Source organism: Myotis daubentonii, chromosome 17 (assembly GCF_963259705.1).
Source record: "Myotis daubentonii chromosome 17, mMyoDau2.1, whole genome shotgun sequence".
Taxonomy (NCBI): Eukaryota; Metazoa; Chordata; class Mammalia; order Chiroptera; family Vespertilionidae; genus Myotis; species Myotis daubentonii.
In genome coordinates, this window is record NC_081856.1 from 16243488 (window position 1) to 16264873 (window position 21386).

At 39.9% G+C, this 21386-nt stretch overlaps 1 protein-coding gene across 14 annotated transcripts in view; it reads left to right on the plus strand.

The window, feature by feature from the left end:
• Positions 1-16318, plus strand: part of EYA1 (EYA transcriptional coactivator and phosphatase 1) — a 302957-nt gene extending 286639 nt beyond the window's left edge. For all 14 annotated transcript variants that reach the window (XM_059672901.1, XM_059672898.1, XM_059672900.1 and 11 more), the window contains 2 exons: positions 462-562; positions 14297-16318. In XM_059672901.1, the coding sequence (XP_059528884.1) occupies positions 462-562; positions 14297-14377 (182 nt within the window). In that variant the 3' untranslated portion in view covers positions 14378-16318. The remainder of the gene's footprint in view (positions 1-461; positions 563-14296) is intronic.
• Positions 16319-21386: the final 5068 nt, after the last annotated feature.

Sequence of the window (21386 nt, forward strand, 5' to 3'; positions counted from 1 at the left end):
ATCCTTATCGATAGCCTTTGGATCAAACATGATTTTCGGAGTTTAAAAGATCATGAAACGATTTTACAATCAAGTTAAAATGTGTTGCCAGAATGACATGCCTTTGTTTAGTCTCAGCTTATAGAAAAAAAAATACTTCTGCAAGAGTATTTTTCCCCTCGGATGCTGTATGCCATGGACTAGGACCTGCTTTGCAATCAACGAGTCCTTGGGAAAAGAGTACTAAAATGGTCAATTTCAAGGGATGGGACACCACGTGTGGAATTAATTTACAGTTTTTAATTTAGTGCGCTGTTCCACGTGTTACCCCACAACTTGTAAAAGCTCCTTCTAGTTTGCACAAGTAGGTGAGGGTTGAATCACAGGCATGAAGAAGAAAGTGTTGTCAATAAGAAGTGCAAGTGCGATAGCACTGAGTTATCCAACCTTTACATGTCTCGTGATTTATTTTTGTTCATTAGGAAAGGAAAGCTGTTTCGAGAGGATAATTCAAAGGTTTGGAAGAAAAGTGGTGTATGTCGTCATAGGCGATGGCGTGGAAGAGGAACAAGGAGCGAAGAAGGTGAGTGTTCCCAGGGGTACACCTTCTGCCATTCGTTTCTTGGTCCTCAAAATGCTCAGAACTGGGTCACTTGCAGACATTCTCTTTCTCTGAAACCGCTTATGGATGTGTTCTGAACCGTCAGCACTGAAAGGGGGCAGTGCAGAATTAAACATGAAGTGGGTTTTCTGAAGAGGGGCGCACACAAGCTCAAGGGTCACGGATGGTTGATGTTCACAGAACGTAGACTTTGGTGTGATGTTTAGGAGCAGAGCAGGCTCCGTGCTGTAGCCGGCATCCAGGACACAGCTAGCACGTGCGGTGTGCTCAGCCAGCATGCCCCCTGCTGCACCCGTGGCAGACACTGCCAGGTGATCAAAATCTTGTTCTCTGAGCCTGGATGCAACCTGAGAACCTTCCAAATATCACTCCAGAAAGGCTCTACCAGGAGACCAGGGCTGGCTTGCAATACTATTTGCTGCCCTGGAGTCCACGCCCTCTCTTGATGATGAAGTCGCCACCTTGCCTCTCTTGAGATACGGGGAAGGGAGCTTGACACCCAGGTTGCCCCTCATACTTCTTTTCATTCCTCTGCATCCCTTCGAGGGAAACTTAGCAAAGTTTCCTCATTGGTGTATTTTAAGGAGACCACATTCCATAGTAACAACCTGGCTTGCCGGTCTTTTTCACTGTCGCTCCTTACCTTTCAGTCACATTGGTGTGCTCAGTCCTTTGGCCACGCCCAGCACTTCTTCCCCTCCGTTGCCTCTGCTCAGCATGGAATTATATTTTCTCTAATGCTCTACTCTCATTATCTTACTTACTTTTCAAAGTCCAGTTCATGCAGCACTTTTTCTAATTTCCTTGTTTTTTAAGAGCTCGGTTACAGTGGCACTCACTCATAACATAACTGGAGAAGTTGTAAATAGCTTGGACTCCTGAGCCAGGCAGTCTGGGTTTGAATTAGAGAGCCGCCGCTTACCAGTTCCGTGACTTTGAGCAAGTTAGTTAACTCTTTTCTTTCTCTTTCCTCATCTATAAGTGGGAATAAGAATGGCTCCTAGCTGACTGGGCAGGTTTAAGGCATAGTTTAGTTCAGGTGTGTGAAGACCGTGGGACAGAGCTGGGTATATATGAAGTGTGCAATACATGGTGGGCATTGGTATTATTTGCCTACATGCCTGTGTTAGCAGTAAAGTGTGAGCTGTAGAAAATTAGGGATATTATTTTGCTTGGTTTGTTGTTTGAGACTGTCTTCAAAATATTTTACAACTCCCTACTTCTTGGCACCGTCGTACCCTATAAATATTTCTTAAATTGGCAAGCATTAAATATGAGATTAATCAATAGGACAGTTTTCTTTCCCTTCCCCAAACACTGACTCATAGAAATCACTGTATAATTCCATAAGGGATTCAGGTCTTCAGTTTGGTTCTCCTGGGGTATTCTAGTATATACCAGAAGTGGCACATAAAGTCACCAGAATATAGGTGCATCATTAAGCATGATAGGTGATCAGCCTTCTTATAGAGTCTGAAGGTGACTTAATTCACTTTCAGTGCTTCTGAATTTCAGTGAAGGCATAGAAGCTAACCCTCACTCTTAAATAATGGATTACTTCACTTACGCCTACAAATACGCAATGTGCCCAGGACTTTATGCTCCCCACGTGTGATCAGTGCTGGTGGGAACCCACACTCTTCAGATCCAGCCGAGCTTGATGCTAAGCAGTATTTGTCACTTAAACACTAGCTCTTACATCCCAGCTTTACCAATGGCCAACCACCATGGCCCTTAGGTACATCTGTTAGCCCTTTGTGCTGTCTCCATGAATTGAAATCTTTCCCAGACTCAATTTAGAATACTCCAAATACAACCCTGGAGAGTTAGAGAGAATGTTTGGTGGGAATCCAAACTCAAGTCTTCTTGGGAAAGCCTCTGGAATCTCTGTGCTATTCCTAGACAGGACCTCCTGGTGGCCAGAGGGACATGGAATGGATTAGCACCTCTGAGCAGTTAGAACTGAAGCAGCATCCACACCATGGGGCCCAGGGCCTGGGGTGAGGGTCTGTTCTCCAGACTTGTCTTTCTCCATCTAGATTTACCAAGAAGTTTTCATTTCAGGAGAAGGTTGCCAGAATGTGGCTTTTTTAGCTTGTGGTAGACAGAAGGATGCTTATGAAAATGACAACTTAAAATGCAAGGAACACCAGTGAAATCCTTTGGGCCCCATGGAGGTTTCTGTGGGTGAGTCCCTTCCTAAACCTTACTGAGCAGCGTTGGTTAGCTGCTTGGCGTGGGTGAAACAACATGCCAAGTAAAGGAATTCTTGGTTTGATGTTAGAATGAAAAGTAGTAACAGGTCTGAGGTTATTTGCTCACTTTGAAGAACAGTTCAAATTATTCCCACTGTTTATCTTTTGTTATTATTTATATGTGGGTCACACACTTATACCGGGAAGAATGATGCCGCTGCCTATAAAGAACATGCTCTTTTAATTTTTTTACTGTGAGGACTCCTCGCTTCAACTTCCTGTTTTGATTCCGTGGGATGAGTGTATGTGATAAGCGTCCAGTAGCATCTATTTCGAACAAACTCCTTGTACCTTGAAGCCTACCAGTGTGGGAACTCTGACCAGAGGTTAAAAGATTGTGTATGTGTGAATGTAAAGAGTACAGATTTTTCAGAAGGTTCAGATTCCTAATAATCTTGCATAAGATTCTGATATTATCAACCTATCATCCAGAGAGACAAGCTGATCATTTCTTTTTTATATTCTGCCTGCCCTTTTTAGGCTAACTAGTATTTAAATTTAAAGTTTGTGCGTAAGAGGCAAAAATCTAAGAATTCACCATAGATAATGAGTATCTTTAAAGTGGAATTCTGCACAGAAGTAGAGAATAGTTAGTATATTTAATATTTAATTGGTGGGGGGACTAAAATTCATCAATATCCCATTTTTACAAATAAATTCAAGCTAAAGAAATAGTTATCCATGCTATTGATGGATTAATGCTCATAATGGTAACTAATTATAATTACTATAAATTGTAAAGCCCTTATGTCCCAGTCCCTCTTTTAGGCACTTCCTATTCATTATTTATTAAATCCTTACAATAATTTGATGACAAAGGACCCAATTTATAGATGAGAAAACCAAGGCACAGGAAGGTAAATAACTTGGCCAAGTTCACACAGTTAGAAAGGGGCCAAACAGGTATTTGAAGCCAATACTAGTTGTGAGATTTAGTACAAAGTTCTTTCAAATTATAAACTTTATTTACATGGCTTAAGTATGATTTCACTTACAAAAGGAATTTTCATGCTTTTTTTCACATTTAAGTGTCAGAATTTTTTTATTTTATTTATTGTTTACAGTATTACAGATGCTTCCCCATCCAACCTACACCCCACACTGTTGTCCATGTTCATGGGTTATGCATATATGTTCTTTGGTCAATCTCTCTTCCATGCCTCTATTAAAGTGTGTAATGTTTGTTTCATTTCTTTTCAGAGGTAGGTAGAACAAGTTAGCACTCTCCCCCAATTTTACATTTATGACTAAAATCATTCTGATATATAATTTAGTTCATAAGCATTTTAGATTAATTAAAATCAAGTGAATCAGTGAAGTTCTGCACATTTGTGCACTAAAATGTTTTTGCAAAATCAAACGATTTTGCATTTCTTCTGAGTTGATTTTAACCATTTAGCTTGTCTCTCTTAGCTTCCTATATCCTCTTGAAAATCTGTACAACACTCTTTCCCCCTATAAAGATGCCTTTCATCTCCCTAAATAATGTTCTTCTGCTCGAGGTATCTAGTTACTTTTATAAAGCCCAGAAATGAAGACCAGTCGGTAGTGGCCAGTTGCCTGTTTGTTATGGATTATTGAAGTCTGTGCTCTGTCATCTTTGTGCTATTTGCCAAATGAGTTCCCGGGCTTTCATCAGCAATTTCATCTAATTCTATCATTTTTACCATTAGAAAGCACACTTTCAGAGAGAAAAAGGTTAGAAATACCTTTGTTTATTTAAAAGGGCAACATTATTCCACAGAAATCTCTTGCATTTCTGGGAGCACCTCTTAAAAGACAGTGCAGAGAGCATGTGAGGAGCTATCTACCTGTGGATATCTTTCTTTGACATGTGTCCTTTATTGTCAAAATCTGCCAGGATTTCTTTTTTTACCATATTTTGTTTGTTTCCCTAATACAACATACCTCGAGTGAAAATAATTAGGCATATGTATGATTTTTAAAAAGATCAAAATGTAATAGTCTGCACAATGAAAGCAGTTTGCATTCCTAGAGTAAACGTGGCCTTGCTTTATAACAACACAACTACATTTATTTTACTACTCGGAGAACTACTTAAAATAAATCTCTTGTGAACAAAACCAGGAGGAAAGTGGCAAGCAACCATTCTGCCTGATGATGAAGGCTTCATCAAAAGGTGTCCATTTCAAATGTACACTATCAGTGAAACTGAGAAACTACTGCTTGATCCTACGCTTATTCAGGAGAAAGACAGAGCTGCTTTTGTCAAAACTATAACATTTTTAATGCAAATTTCTGCTTCTAGTTTTATTTCAACGAAACAGGGCTTACTAACACTGAGTATATGAATTTATTATTCTAAAGCCATTCATCCACTAGTTCTTAATGAGCACATACAATATGCCAGGTATTTTTTTAATGCAGTGACTTTTTATTTATTATTGACATATTGCATGAGTTTCAGGTGTATGACATAGTGATTCAACATGTCCATACCTTATAATCATATTGTGATAATCTAGTATCTGTTACTGTACAAATTTATTGCAATAATATTGACTATATTCCCTTTGCTGTACATTACGTCCACATAACTTATTTATAACTGGAAGTTTATATATCTTTTTTCACCCATCTTCTCATCCCCATCCCCTCTGGAAACTATCAGTTTATTCTCTGTATCTAGGACTGGGTTTCCATTTTGCTTTGTTTATTCATTTGTTTTGGTATTTTAGATTTCACATATAAGTGACACCATACAGTACTTGTCCTTTGATTTCATTTAACGTAATATGCTCTAGGTCCATTCATGTTGATGCAAATGGAAAAATTTCATTCTTTTTCATTTTTATGACTAACATTCCCCCTGTGTACACCACATTTTTTCTATCCACTTGTCTATTAATAAACACTTAGGTTCCTTCCATATTTTGGCTATTATGGATAATGCTACAATGAACATAGGAATGCAAATATCTTCCAAATTAGTGTGAATGTAAGGTGTACAGATTTTTGCCACTATTGGTATTTTGAGAGGGATTGCAGTGAATCTGTAGATTGCTTTTTCATTTTCTGTGGGTAGGTAACCAGCAGTGGAATTGCTGGGTCATATGTTCTTTTTGAGGAACCATCATACTGTTTCCCATAGTGGATAGCTATCCCACCAGCAGTGCACAAGGGTTTTTTCCACATTCTCACTAACACTTGTAACTTGGGTATTTGTTGTCTTTTTGATAACAGCCAATCTGAAGTGATACAGCATTTGGTTTTGATTTGCATTTCCCTGATGATGAGTGACATTGAGCAACTTTTCATGTGTCTGTTGGTCATCTGTATGTCTTATATGGAAAATGTGTGTTCAGGTTCTCTCTCCATTTTTTAATCAGATTGTTTGGTTTTTGACCTTGAGTTATATAAGTTCTTTAAATACTTTAGATATTAACTTCTTATCAGATATATTATTTGTAAATCTCCCATTCAGTGGGTCATCATTTTGTTTTGTTAATGGTTTCCTTAACTGTGCTTAAGCTCTTTAGTATTTTTTTTTCCTAAGAGTATTATGGTTTCTGGTCTAACACTCAAATCCATTTTGAGTTTATTTTTGTATATGGGGTAAGAAAGTGGTCCAGTTGCCTTTTTTTTTTTTCTGCATGTAGCTGTCTAGTTTTCCCAATGACATTTATTGAAGAGATGTCTTTTCTTCCTTGTATGTCCTTGCTTCCTCTGTTGTAGATTAATTGATCTTATAAGCATGGGTTTATTTTTGGGCTCTATTCTGTTCCTTTGATTTGTGTATCTGTTTTTGCACCAATACCATAGTGTTTGGATTATTAGAGCTCTGGGGTATAGTTTGAAACCAGGATGCCTCTGTTGTTCTTTTTCAAGACTGTTTTAACTATTTGGGGGTCTTCTGTGGTTCCATATAAATTTCAAGATTACTTGTTCTAGTTCTGTGGGGAAAAAATACTGTTGGTATTTTGAGAGGGATTGCATTGAATCTGTAAATTGCTTCTGGTGGTATGGACATTTTAATGATACTAATTCTTCCAGTCCGTGAGTACAAGATTTTCCTCCATTTTATATATGTATCATCTACACTTTCTTTCATCAATGTCTTATAGTTTTCAGAGTACAGGTCTTTCATTTCCTTGGTTAAATGTATTCTTAGGTACTTTTTTGATGTAATTGTAAATGGAATTATTTTCTCAATAGTTCATTCTTAATGTCTAGAAATACAACAGATTTCTGTATCCTATAAATTCACTGAATTCATTTATTTGTTCTAAGTATTTTCTGGAGTCTTTAGGGTTTTCAATATTTAGTATGTTTTCGTCAACAAAAAATTTTTACTTCCTTTTTCCAATTTGGATGCCTTTTATCTCTTTTTCTTCTTGGATTGCTAGGGTTAGGACTTCCAATACCATCTTGAATAAAAGTAGCAAGGGTGAGTATCTTTGTCTTGTTTCTGATCTTAGATGAAAGCACAGATATGTTTATTTTGTAATATAAATGGTAACTATACACCTTTTTTCACATAATATATACTGGCAGTCATTCCCTATTAGTACCTGGAGCTGTGCATCTCTAACTCTCAAATTTGTTGCGCCGGTATTCCATTGTGTGGATGTGCTATAATTTGAGTCCCCTATGGCTGAGCATTTAGGTGGTTTCCACCATTAACTCCTATAAACAGTTCTATAGTGAACAGTTTTCATTTAGTTTGTTCCTGGGCAAGTGTCTCTATGAGATAAATTCCAATACTTGGGCCAAAGATTATGTGTACTTAAGTTTAATTCAGCAAAATTCAGTTACATGTGAGTGTCCGTGCACCCAGGTTTTGTATTGTTGGTTTTACATATAACCAGCAGGGATAAATGCAAAATACCAGGTGAGGAGGAAAGGTGGCATAAGGGAATTTGGGGAGTTGCATGTGTAAGCAAGAGGGGCAGGAAGGATGTGTCATTCTTTTCCCATTGTTCAGGGAATATTTTTGTTTTAATGACCCCAAAACATATTCTACTTTGTATACATATCACAGTTGCAGCTGTCATTTCTACTGAGATTTGTGATTAGCTCTGTTTTTAGTTCCAGGACCCTAGATACTTAGTGGCATTTAGGTATCCCATGCCTTCCCAGCTGAATACCAGCAAATGCATTCCCAAACCAGTTCACCCACTCATGTTTTCCAGTGCTCTCTACCTCGTTCCTGTCATGTGAATTTTCTCTTCACTGTGTCTTCTATCCATTGTCCCAACTCCATTGCCACTGTCCTTCTGCCTAGTTTCTCTCCTGGCAGCCAGCCACCCTTCCCTGCTAGATATTCCAAGTACTTTTACCTGGAAAAATCTTTGTTAGTCTTTATCATGAACACACCATCTCCTTAACCAACTTAGCCTGTTCTTCAAATTCAATGTAGACCCAACTTACCCTTTCCAGCTTACAGCTGAGTTCTCCTCTCTCTGAGTCTATCATTTTACTTTTTTGTTTTGTTGAAGTATAATTGACATATAGCACAGTATAAATTTAAGGTGAACAGCATAATTACTTGATAAACATATGAAATTACCATGATAAGTTTGTTAAAATCCATTACCTCATATACATTTTTTTAAAAGATTTTTTTTCCTTGTGATGAGAACTCTTGGGAATCTGCTCTTGTAACTTTCAAATCTACCATACAGCAGTATTAACTATAGTCACCATGTTGTACATTACAACCTGAGTACTTAAATATCTTATAACTGGAAATTGGTATCTTTTGACCACCTTTATTCAACTCCCCTCCGGTAACCATAAACTTGATATCTTTTTCTCTGAGTTTGGGGTGGGGACTGTTTTTTATTTTTTGTTTTCGTAAGATTCCACACATAAATGAGATAAAATAAGTCAGAGAACAAATATTGTGTCTAGCATAATGTCCTCAATGTCTATATTATCAAAAACAGCAGGATTTCCTTCATTATTATGGCTGGATAATATTTTATTGAATATGCATACCACATCTTCCTTATCCATTCATCCGTCAGTAGACTCTTAGGTTGTTTCCATGTTTTGGCTATTGTAAATAATGCTGCTAAGAATGTGAGGGTGCAAATATATCTTTTAACATAGTGTTTTTATTTCCTTTGGATATATATACCCAGAGGTAGAATTGCTGGATCATGTGCAAATTCTACTTTTAGCCTTTTGAGGAACCTCCAGACGGTTTTCCATTATGGCTATACCAACTTATATTTCCACCAAGAGTGCACAGGGTTGTTATTCTCTCCATGCTCACAAGCACTTGTTATTCCTTGTCTTTTTGATGATAGTTGTTCTAACAGGCATGAGGTAACAGCCAATTGTGGTTTTGATTTGCATTTCCTTGGTGAATAGTGATGTTAACACCTTTTCATGCACCTGTTGGCCATATGTCTGTCTTATTTGGAAAAATGTCTATTCAGGTCCTCTGCCCATTTGCTAATTGGATTATTGAATTGTATGAGTTCGTTAAATATGTTGGATGTCAACCTTTTAACAAAAATGGTTTCTTCTAGATTTGTGGTTTCCAGTCTTACAGTTAAGTCTTTGATCCATTTCAAGTTATTTTTTGTCAGTGATGCAAGATGGGGGTCTAGTTTCATTCTTTTACATGCAAAATGCCAATTTTCCCAGCACCATTTACTGAAGATACTGTCTTTTCTCCATTTAGTATTCTTGGCTCGCTGGTCAAATATTAGTTGACCATATATGCATGGGTTTATTTCTGGACTCTTGATTCTATTTCATTGGTCTATGTGTTTTTCTTCATGCTCGTACCATAATATTTTGATAATCAGGGAGTGATGCCTCCCATTTTGTTTTCTCAGGTTTACTTTGGCCATTCAGATCTTTTGTGGTTCCATATAAATTTTAGGATTTTTTTTTCTACGTCTGTAAAATGCCGTTGGAATCTTGGTTGGTATTGCAGATGAATTTTGGTAGTATCAACATTTTAACAATATTAATTATTCCAATCCATGAACACAGGATACCTTTCCATTTATTTGTGTCTTTTATTTCTTTTATCAATAGTTTGAAGTTTTCAGTGTAGAGATCTTTCACCTCCTTGGTTAAATTTATTTCTGATATTTTATTGATTTGACACTGGTAAATGGGATCATTTTCTTTATTTCTTCAGATAATTTGTTATTAGTATGTATAAATGCTAGCATGTTTGTATCTGCAACTTTACTGATTTTATTGATTAGATCTAATAGGTTTTTGGTGGAGTCTTTAGGATTTTCTAAATGCTCTATAAATTTATGTCATTAAAAATAGACAGTTTTACTTCTTTTCCAATTCTGATGCCTTTTTTTTCCTGCCTGATTGCTCTGGCTTGGTCATTTTGACCCTTAATCCTATACTACCTTACATTATAATGAAATAGTTTTAGTAGATATGGCTTGCCTGCTGGTTCTTGTCAATGAGGGCATATATCATGTACAATTATATATTAATCAACTTCTGTAGCTATAGTACTTATATAGGTCATAGACTTTATTAAACCTAGAAACAACCCCGAGTCATTTTTCCTAAACCCTCATTTTACAGATAAATAAACAACTTCCAAGGAAACTATGTCATAATTCAAAGTCACATGACTAAAGTCAGAGTTAAGAGTATGGTATCATCTCCTCATTCTAGCACAGTGGTTCTCAACCTTCCTAACGCCGTGACCCTTTAATACAGTTCCTCATGTTGTGGTGACCCCCAACCATTAAATTATTTTCGTTGCTACTTCATAACTGTAATTTTTCTACTGTTATGAATCGTAATGTAAATATCTGATGTGCTATATGTGTTTTCCAATGGTCATGACCCACAGGTTGAGAACCGCTGGCCTAGCACCTCCTTCTCCCACCATGGCACTATATCTGACTTTGTATAAGAAATATTTGTTCCAGGCTAAACACTAGTGCAGAAAAAAATTATTTACCTTGGACCTCCTTGTCCTGGGAATCTCCTTTAGATCCATAAAATCTTCACATCAGTACGTGCCTAGTTAGGGGAAATAACATGAGTTTGAGCCCCTGAGATCAGTCATCTTCTTATCAGTCACGTTATAGTAAGTGTACATATTTTAGAGAGAGTGGAACACCTGATTATAGCTGAGATCATTACCATCATGTTATGCAGCACTGCTGATAATGGAGCTGCTGTCCTCACGTTGGGAGTGTCCCCAGAGACGGCCTGTTCTCTTTCACATACACCTAAGGTTTGCCACTTATCGTTGTAGAAACTTTTACACTTTTGCTCGAATGACCCTGTTACTACTGCACTGTGATGAGTTGTCTGTAACATACCACAGGCATATTGCATCATTTGAACATGTTTCAGGGTGCTGCTTGACATGCTCTACATAGGAAGACTACTGTCATTGAAATCCTGATGTCTTTAAACAAGGCAATGCAGGGATCTTTGCAGATAATCTCACCTTCCTTCCATAACATGTTTTTAATATGGTCTAAAAGTAAAACAGTTTAAATTAAATGTGCTCAAGGCTGACATTACCTCCTCAACCCATAAAGAAAAAACACATAGCCATTGTCTAGGTCCTTTGTTTACTATGGAATTAAATGCTCAATTTATACATTAACCATGTACCAAAAATGAGCCGGGTATTTTTTTCAGTTCCCTTTTCAATTTCTTTGCCAATCATTGTGTTCTACATGACATGCTTCTGAGAGCACCAATAGCTTTCTAGTTTGTATTGTTGTCTGTGAGGAACGAGTCTAACTTCAGATAATTGGCATGCAAAATAATTTTACTGAACATGCTCTATAAAGACAGTTGCCCTGAAAATTTCTGGATGGCTCTCTGAAGCACCTTTAACAGCCTCTGTTACATCCTGGGACATAAGAGCAGTTAGAACTACTCTATAACTCCCATTATTCAGCTGCTCAGGGAATCTCTGACAAATTAAGAAAAACAAGTTAATTATTAAAAGGAATATTAAAAATAGATACCAAGTAGATGGTTAAATGTAAAAGAACACTGTGTACATTTGAATACTTGCAGTTTTTTTCAATAACTAGTGAATAATTATCCTTAAAAGTGATGTATCAGAAATGGGCTTAGGTAGTAAAATGAACAGGATGCTGAATGGTACCCACAGGCATACCTCGGAGATATTGCACATTCAGTTCCAGACCACTGCAATAAAGTGAATATCTTGTCTCCAACTTGTGAAACATGCAACATCTGTGAAGTGCAATAAAACGAGGTATGCCTGTACTACTGTATTTGCACCATTTCAAATATGAGTGGGTACATTGATGAAGGTTATCTGGGAAGTAGGAGTAGAGGTGATTTTCTTCGTATAGGTCTACATTTTACAAATATTTTACAATATGCATGGATTTCTATTCTAATAAGAGAAAAATAAGGAAAGTTTTGAGTCAACATTTTTCAAACCCAATCCTTGTATCATAGTCACTCAGATTTTTCAGTGTCCCTTACCAAACAGAGCATGGGAAGGAGTGTGTGTGTTTTTACTGCTGAATATAAAGGCCACAGAGAATAGTTAGGAGGCATTACAGCATATAGGCCTCAGGTGTAGACCAGACCTTGTATGAATCTTGGGTTTACTCCTTACCAGCTGCTATTCACATCTCCTCTCTGTTCATTCCTTAAGCCTCCGTTTTTCATCAGTAAAGTAGTGATAATAGAGAGGCTTACATGGGGGAGTCTGTGACTAGGGCTAGGACCATGCCTGACACCATACGCAATAAATCCTAACTATCATTACCATTAATCAACTCCTTGGTTCAGGAGGCCTTGCCTCATTTGGCTCCTGCAGCCAATCATGTCACTAACCATATATTTCTCTCTCACACAGCCAATATCCTAATAGTGAATTTCTCCTTTATCCTCTACCCCCCAATACAAACAGCCATTAAAAAATTCTTCTTAGTGGTTGTCATTTCAGACCATGCTCAGCTGTTACCTCCTCTTATCAGGTGTTTCCCAGTTCCCCTGGCAAAGGGGCTTGGCCCCTCCTATTCCTATTATAACACATAGGTGCACACTCATGATTAGTGTACATTTCTGCTACTCATCCACAGGCTGTGACAGGGGCATCGTCTACAGTGCCAGCGGTTCTCAACCTGTGGGTCGCGAACAATGAAAATACATCCTGCATATCAGATATTTACATTACGATTCATAACAGTAGCAAAATTACAGTTATGAAGTAGCAACGAAAATAATTTTATGGTTGGGGGTCACCACAACATGAACTGTATTAAAGGGTTGCGGCATTAGGAAGGTTGAGAACTGCTGGTACACCATGCCTGCAAATTCAAAACATTGATGAATGCAAAATAGTACAGCCTGTTTTTCTAGTCTAAGGTTTTCAATGGAGCATCCTAAAAATTTGAAAACAGATTTCTAGTACCTGATTCTGAACTATCCTGTTACAAAGGATAAAGATATAGAGTCAAGAAAGGTCTACATTTGATATTAGACTATGGTATATGCTTTTAGCAGATTACCAGGGAAAAGACATGTTAATAAGTAATTTAATAGTTTGCTTTCCCAGAATAAAACAGCTACCAGAACAGTGAGTAGTTTCCACTGTTCCCTACAGATAATCCCCCAAACCTCTCTGGCCCACTGTTTGCTTCCATGCCAAATTCTATTAGTCTGAATTTTTAAACAATTCCATAGAACCGTAACTGCAAAGTATACCCAGGCCTTCACATTATTTTTGTGCCAAAACAACCCAAATAGAATTTTGTCTCTTACTTAAGAAAAAGATTTTGCTGGTGTGTAAATATTTACTATATACCTTGAGCAGTGAAAGTCTATAATATTGTGTCCATCCTAAATGGGTGATGCAGTAATCTGTTTTGTTTTGTTTTGTCTCTGGCTAATTCAGGTGTTTTACAAATATTACCATCATTTAAACCTAATTTTTAGATTGATTAAACAATTAGAAAAACAAAAAACACCTTTAAAAATGTTCTTTTAAGGTTTCCTCATGTGGTAAAGCCATTTTAAGGTCAATGCAAAGAATGCCTGATGGAAATAAATGAAAAAAAAAGTTGCTTCTTACATGAGTAAAATGAAGCTTTGTAAAATACTGCCCACTAAGGAAAACTTCTTAGACCTTCGGCATTAAATATCCACTGGATACGTATTTCCCAAGGCAACGGTTTTTCACAAAGTTTCAGTCACAGCTACTGTTTTATCTACGTTTGAAATTTGCGTTCAAGTCACGGTGTAGATCTACTCAAGAAATCTCACATTTTAAAATGCAGTCCCAGTGTTCTTAGGGGAGCATTCAGTTTGGATTTTGGGCTTAAACAGCTGTGATGTTAAGATCTTAGCTGGCAGTGCGGGGGGGGGGGGGGGGGGGGAGCCCTGGAGTGGACTGCAAAGGCAGGTTTCAGTGCTGGGGCTGGGGCTGGGGCTGGAGCCTGGTGTGTCCTCACCCGTGTCTGCCCTTCCCTAGCACGCCATGCCCTTCTGGAGGATCTCCAGCCACTCGGACCTCATGGCCCTCCACCACGCCTTGGAACTGGAGTACCTGTAACCGCCACATAGCACTTTGAAACCGCGTAACTGCCCTGTGACCAGGAATGAACGAACCCAGCAGGCCTGAGTCTATGTCGGTGCCGGACTAGCGAACGTACCCATTTCAGCGTGGTGACGCCCAGCTGCTGCCGGCCTTCACCTCTGCCTTCGTGGTAAATGAAGGCCCACGCACGTTATTTCTTCAAACAGCTGTTGCCTCGAGTACTGTGAATCCAATGAAAAGAAGCCATGAGAATGTTCTAGTACAATGTAATGTGTCTTCGCCACATTAACTGCATGGTTAACTACATGGTTCAAACCTGTGAAGAAAGGACCTGCAGACGCCTGAGTCTTCAGCATCTTCAATGTGACATAAACAGCTTCTCCAATACGGCAACTTGATTGCACAATGAAGATGGAAATGTTTCCTGAACGCCAGTGGGGGATGTTCTTACAAAGGTTTACTTTTCGGTGTCTCATACCCAGGGTAATCTGCACACCTCTACTTATTTATGAACAGACTTTTTAAAAAACAGCTTTATTGAGGTATAATCTGAGTACCATTCAGTTCCCTTGAACAGACTTCGCGGGCATCCAGTAATTGAAGAGACTATGAGTAGCCTAAGAAATAAGCGATTAAAGGCCTTGGCCTCATGACACAGCAAGGACTTTGAATTTTAGCACATTGCAAAGTAGTTTAAAGTATGTCTAATTTAAACGTATAATATGTACATCACTGAGACAATCATGTACAGAAAGAATTTTTGGTGTAAATTTGTAATAATGGATGATTCTTTTACATATTGTTTAGAAAATATTGAAAGGCAGCAATGCCTTGATAGAAGTATGAGGCAGTACATGCACAGATTCATGTGCAGGGCCTTAGCAAAGTGTACTGGGTATAAATATGTAGATAATAGGTTTTTTGTTTGTTTTTTTAGATAATGTTGTCAAGACCAAAAGCATGGATGTCAATAGGATTTCATTTTCCAAGTCTCCCCTCCCCCAATCAGTTCATTGTTTTGTGTGTGCTGTGAGGAAGGCCTTGGTAAAATAATACAGCAGTGTCTTTAATCATTTGAATAAAAAAATCCTCTTAGAACCTCACTTTTTCATTTTCAAAGACTAATGTATTATATGTAAGTACTCGGAAAAAATGATTATTCAAATGCTTCTTCCCACATAAAATATGTGGATGATAGACATATTTTATTAATGAAATGGTTCATGAATTGGAGACTAGCAACGTTTTCATGTGCTTAGATGATCATGTCTGCATTTCCTTGTTTAGATAAAGGAGGACATCACCATACATCTGGAAATTAGCAAAAGTTTGCATTACTCTCTACATTCATGTTCCCTCTGCTTTCCTACTCTCCACCCACCCTCCCAGGAAAGTTCATTGCTGGCAGTGGACGTGGCAGTCATCACCACCAAGAAATAATATTTCTTTTCACCTGTCTTACATATTACACGACAAATCTGGGAAATTAAAATTGTCATCTATTGTTGTACCATACAAAATGTTTCTCCAAAAGGGATTACTTTGAGCACTAGTTCCTCTTATCTATAAAGCCTTCTGTTGTCATGAAATTACTTTTTGGATGAATTTCCTTTAATATTATATTGGGTGGGGTAAACACCAGCTAAGACCCAAAGTAGCTAAAGAGCTACCCTCTCCCTTTCTTCATGTTGCTGCTAGAATTAGTCAGTTGAAAATTCTCCAAATTATTTAACAATTGTTTGGGGTTGTTTTTTGTTTGTTTGTTTTTGCTTGGGCAAACAGAATTTGACAATTTTTCATCTTTTCATTTTATGTTTTTGTACTCCGCAGATTGAAAAGACAAAGTTTATCTCGGCCTTATTGTATAAAGGTGTGTTGTGTCCACAGTTGTGTACAGAATTCTTCTTCATTAATTTTGTGTTTAAATTAATAAAATTGATTTGTGAAGTACTGTAAGCTCCTTGGTTGTCAGTATTTTCTTCTTTATCTCCTGGTTACAAGAAATAGCAGGACCTGGTTGCATTGCAATGTTCATAGTCCAACAAAAGAAGTTGTATGAAGCAATTCTAGTAACGGCTTCATCAGTCCCTGAGGAGACTAATCTGGAAGGGTCACAGCTGGTTCTTTGTTCGCCGTAAGAACAGATGAATGGAAAAGCTCTTTCCTTCCTCCAAAACTCTATAAGTCAGACCCTCGCTCAAATGTATCTACCACAGAACAGAATTCAGCATGAAAGATCTTGAATGACAGAGCATAGATTTAGCCACGTATGCACCGGAGGGACAGCAATATAAAGCAGTTTTATCAAAAAGAATGCCCACAAGATATACTTCTAAAAGTTGGTCAGGTTACTCATGGACAGAGAGCTATAAACTAGCACAACTTGCTTCCTCCTGGGATTTCATCTTAGACACACAACATGCAAACACGTGAAAATCCAACATGCAGTTCTCTGAGCCATTTATCAGCCCCACCATGTACATTTTTCACAGGCATGCAACAGGACAAGAGGCAGGCGTTATGAAGGGTCTGAGCATGCTCAGAACTCCTGAATATGAAAAATACTTGGAGAAAGTCTTTAAAGAGGCAAGAGTAGGCAGTGGAGGGATGTTTAGGTACTGGGTGAAGAAAGTATGGAAATGGGCAAAATGGAGGACATACCCTCAAAAGATGAATTTTCTAAAGCACCATTTTTAACACGATATCTCCTGGCCAAAATGTTTAGGCTCCCTTTTGAGCATAGATTAGAGCCCCGATTTCTCTACCTGACATTCTAGAGTTGCCAAATACAGTCTACTTTTTTTCCTGACATTCTCTCACATTATTATTCTGAGCAACCCTTCAATGCACATCAACTGGGCCCTGTAATAAACCAAACAAACCATAAGCCTTATCTCTGCTTAGAGCAGCAGTCCACTGGTTGGTGACTGCTGGCTTAGAGCACTCCCCGTTGCCAGCAATGACTCTCCACCCTCAGACTACCCAAACCAGGTCAAGCTCCAGTGCCCTCCCCCTTGCAGAGCCTTCTTTTCCATCATGGCGCACCGTGTGAGTTCCTTCTCTTGAACTTCTCCCACCCACATCTAGAGTCTTATAGGCAAGTCCTATGATTCCTTGCAATAAAGACTCACGGGGGCCCCACCATGAGGGCATTGTTCTAGGAGCTGAAGGTAGCCGGTCCCTGATCCTGAGGATGGTGTTGACATTGGACCAGGTGGGAACACACAAGAAATGATTTAATGAATAAGACACATTCACTAGGAAACACTCCTTACGGAAAATTAAAACAAGGGATATGGGTAAGTGACAGTGCATAAGCTTCCTTGGAAACGATGAACAGAGACCAGATGTTTGAACTGAGACAAAACGCTAAGAAGTAGGCGGCATCTAAAGTCCAGGGGCAGAGCATATAGGCAAAGGTCCTCAGGGGAAAATACTTCTATTTAGTGTGTGCTGGGAGTAAAACTCATGCCCATGGGACAAGAAGAGGTGACTTGGGAAAGGAATGGAGACTGGGAAAACCCTGAGGTCACAGTACGGCTTTGGGTGTTATTCCAAAGGGAACGGGAGGCCACTGAGGAGTTTTCTCAGGGCTGTTGGGTAAACAAGGGGCTATAGAAGGCAACAGAGGTGGGAAAACGAGCTATCAGTCCAGGCGAGCAACGGCCAGGTTCAGATTAGGATGGGTAAATGGAAATCTGAGTGACAGCGATGACAGGACTTGTTAATGGGTTGGATTGGGGGGCGGGGAGGGAAGGCGGGAAGAGGTGAGACACTAGAAGAATGTGGACACTGCCAAAGGAAGGGCTCTCACTACCACTGTGAAATCGATAGTGTGGCCTAGTGGTTAAGAGCCTGGCTTCTGCAGGCAGACTGACTGGGTTCTGATCCCAGCTTCCCTGACTTAGCTAACCAAGTTATTTAACTTCTGTGCCATTTCCTTACCTGTAAAACGGGCATAACAATATCTACATTAGGGCATTATTATGACAAAGTAAGTTAATACGTACACCGTGCTTGGGACTCTGCTTGGCATATTATTTAATACTAGAGGCCTGGTGCACAAAATTTGTGCACTGGGTGGTGGGGGAGAGGAGGGAGAGTACCTAAGCCGGTCTTGTGGCCTCTCACAGTCCAGGACCCCCTCGCTCCTTAGTGCCCGCCTGCTCACTGCTCCTTACCACTTGGCTCGCTGCTCCTTAGTGCTGCCACAGAGGTGGGAGAGGCTCCCACCACCACCACTGCCCTTGCCAGCTGTGAGCCCAGCTTCTGGCTGAGCAATGCTCCCCTGTGGGAGCACACTGACCACCCGGGGGCAGCTTCTGCATTGTCTGCCCCCTGGTGGTCAGTGCGCATCATAGTGACCAGTCATTCTTGTCGTTCTGCCATAATGCTCGCTGGGCTTTTATTATATAGATTGCCTATTATTGTGCTGGCTAAGTATTTACATACATTTTTTCTCCCTAACTAAAGACCCAGCTCCTTGAATGCACAGGCCACTTGGAAGCTCACTGCATTATTCTGTCCTAGCCCAGGAAACAAGATACAAAAGACAGTCTAGTTCAAGACCTCAAGGATACGGGCAGTGGCAAAAAACAAAGAATTAATTACAGCGATAAAACAAGCTTTAATGAGCATCGCCAATGGGGCAGGCAGGAAAAATGCTTCCCTGAAGAGCTGATGTCTGAGCTGAGGCCTGAGGCTGAAGCCGGCTTTAGCAGAGCGGGAGGTGGGGAGAGCATGAGGGAGGCTTAGGGCGGGAAGGAGTGGAGCAGGGAAGATGAGAAAGACACCATGGGACGTGGGACTGGAGCACACAGAGCGCAGGGCGAGGGGCTTGCCAGCCACGGGGTAAGCACTTTAACTGTCTGTCCTAACTTCAGGCTCAATGAAATTATGCATGAGCTTGTATTATACATGAGCTTGTATTACACATGCTTTCATTATACATGAGCGTGACGCCCCACCCCACCTTGATGGAAGAAAGAGAAAGAAGAGGCTAGGAACAGGCTCCTGCATCAGCACCCAGACTGACACCTTTCTACACTGAGTTTGACTTCAAATGTTAGGTCTGAGTACTGTCTAGTTCAGCCGTGGGCAAACTACGGCCCGCGGGCCGGATCCGGCCCATTTGAAATGAATAAAACTAAAAAAAAAAAAACAAAACAAACAAAAAAAAAACCTTACCCTTTTATGTAATGATGTTTACTTTGAATTTATATTAGTTCACACAAACACTCCATCCATGCTTTTGTTCCGGCCCTCCGGTCCAGTTTAAGAACCCATTGTGGCCCTCGAGTCAAAAAGTTTGCCCACCCCTGGTTGAACCCCTTTCATTTTACACATTACAAAACTCGGGTTAAATGTTTTGCCCAAGAGGTCACATCAAATAAGTTCGAGTCAAGACCCCAACTGACTCTTGGATACAACAGAGAATCACTGAGCGCTCAGGTCAGAGAAGCTGGGGTGGCCCCTGCTCTGTCACCACACACCAAGGTATTTGGCATCCTGTCCATCGTTAGCACAGATGCCCAGTGATGCCTGAGTGCTTTTTCTTTTAAACCTAAGCACCTCAATTCTGTCATCCTTCCAGAGCTTGGTTTAAAATGTATCTTCCAATCAGCATTTACAAATGTCAGACACACCTACATTTTGCAACAACTTTTTAAGTCTGCTTTTCAAAACATCTGAATTATGACATGGGTGTTTCCCAATTCCAATGGATATAAAGGAGGCCATTGATTCAACAGAATGCAGAGACAATGCCATGGGTATTGTACGTTCATTTACTACAGACCTGGAAGAAATTTCAAGCCTCCAACATGTGCCCACCCGATATGCAGCCACAAAAGCTGCAGCTGGAACAGTCCTGTCCACCCACTCAGGATAGTTTTTTGACAGCCCGAAGGAGAAATTTAGTAAAAGTTCTCCTTTCTTTCGGGTGTCTCTCAGCATGTTTCCATTTCTCTCCGTTCTGTGCCATGATACAAACTGACAGGAGAACTTGTAGCCGAAGAAATGAAAGGGTTTGTAATTTAGGAAACCTTTGGCCCCACTGACTGAAAGCAGGTTGTTTGTAAAAAGGAAATCCTGACCTCAGCTAACTGGCAAACTCTGTCAGAAGCAATCGAAGGAAGCGAAGGAGAAAGAACAGCGCTGGGGATTTTTATTGGCAGCAGAAGAAAAATGGATGCTTTCCCGGGAAAAGCCCTTCGGAGAGCACTCTCCAGTGGAGGAACAGCATGCCCGGAGGCACTGAGGTGTGACTACCCTGTTGCCTGGTGGTTCTGCTCTGGTTTTGTGGGCTGGTGTGACTGGGGCACTTCGTTGCTTGGGACAATAGCTAGACTAAGAACCCTAAAAATGGATTCCCTCCAGACAGCTGAAATTGAAGTGCCCCTTCTCCCAGCACCCATGACCTTTCCCATCTTCTATCCTGGCTTGCCTAAAGCTCCAAGGCTCCCCGAGGACAGGGTAGACCAGGTGTGACAGGAGATGAGCAACCTAACATTTTCCTGTTGGTGCTATCCACCCACTCACCATTCCTCCCTGCCTCCCTCTGGTATCTGTTTGGCAGGACTCTGCAGTGACCTCTGGGTAACTCCATAAAAGAATGGAGGCCCTGATTTCCTTATGCCAGTGCTTCTCGGTTGGATGCCCACTGAAATCTCCCAGAAGCTTTGGAATATACCCCTGCTTGAGTCTCACTGTGGAGACTCTAATTTAATTTGGGTTGGATTTGAGCAGTCAAGGCAGAGAGCCATTGCTTTGTGCCAACCAGGTATAAAAATGAACAAGGAAACATAATTTAAAATGGAGTCAAATAGTCCTACAGAGGGAGCTCTCACTCACTACCACTCACCTACACGTTACAGATTCCAAAAGGAAGAAGCTTACCCTTATATCTCTTGATAAGAAGAAACTTGCTTTACTATTCCAGCAGAAGGAAGGAAGATTTTTCTCCTTGCCTAGCAACAGACCTAGCCAATGAGAAACTGTCATGATTCAGCCAATGAGAAGCCAC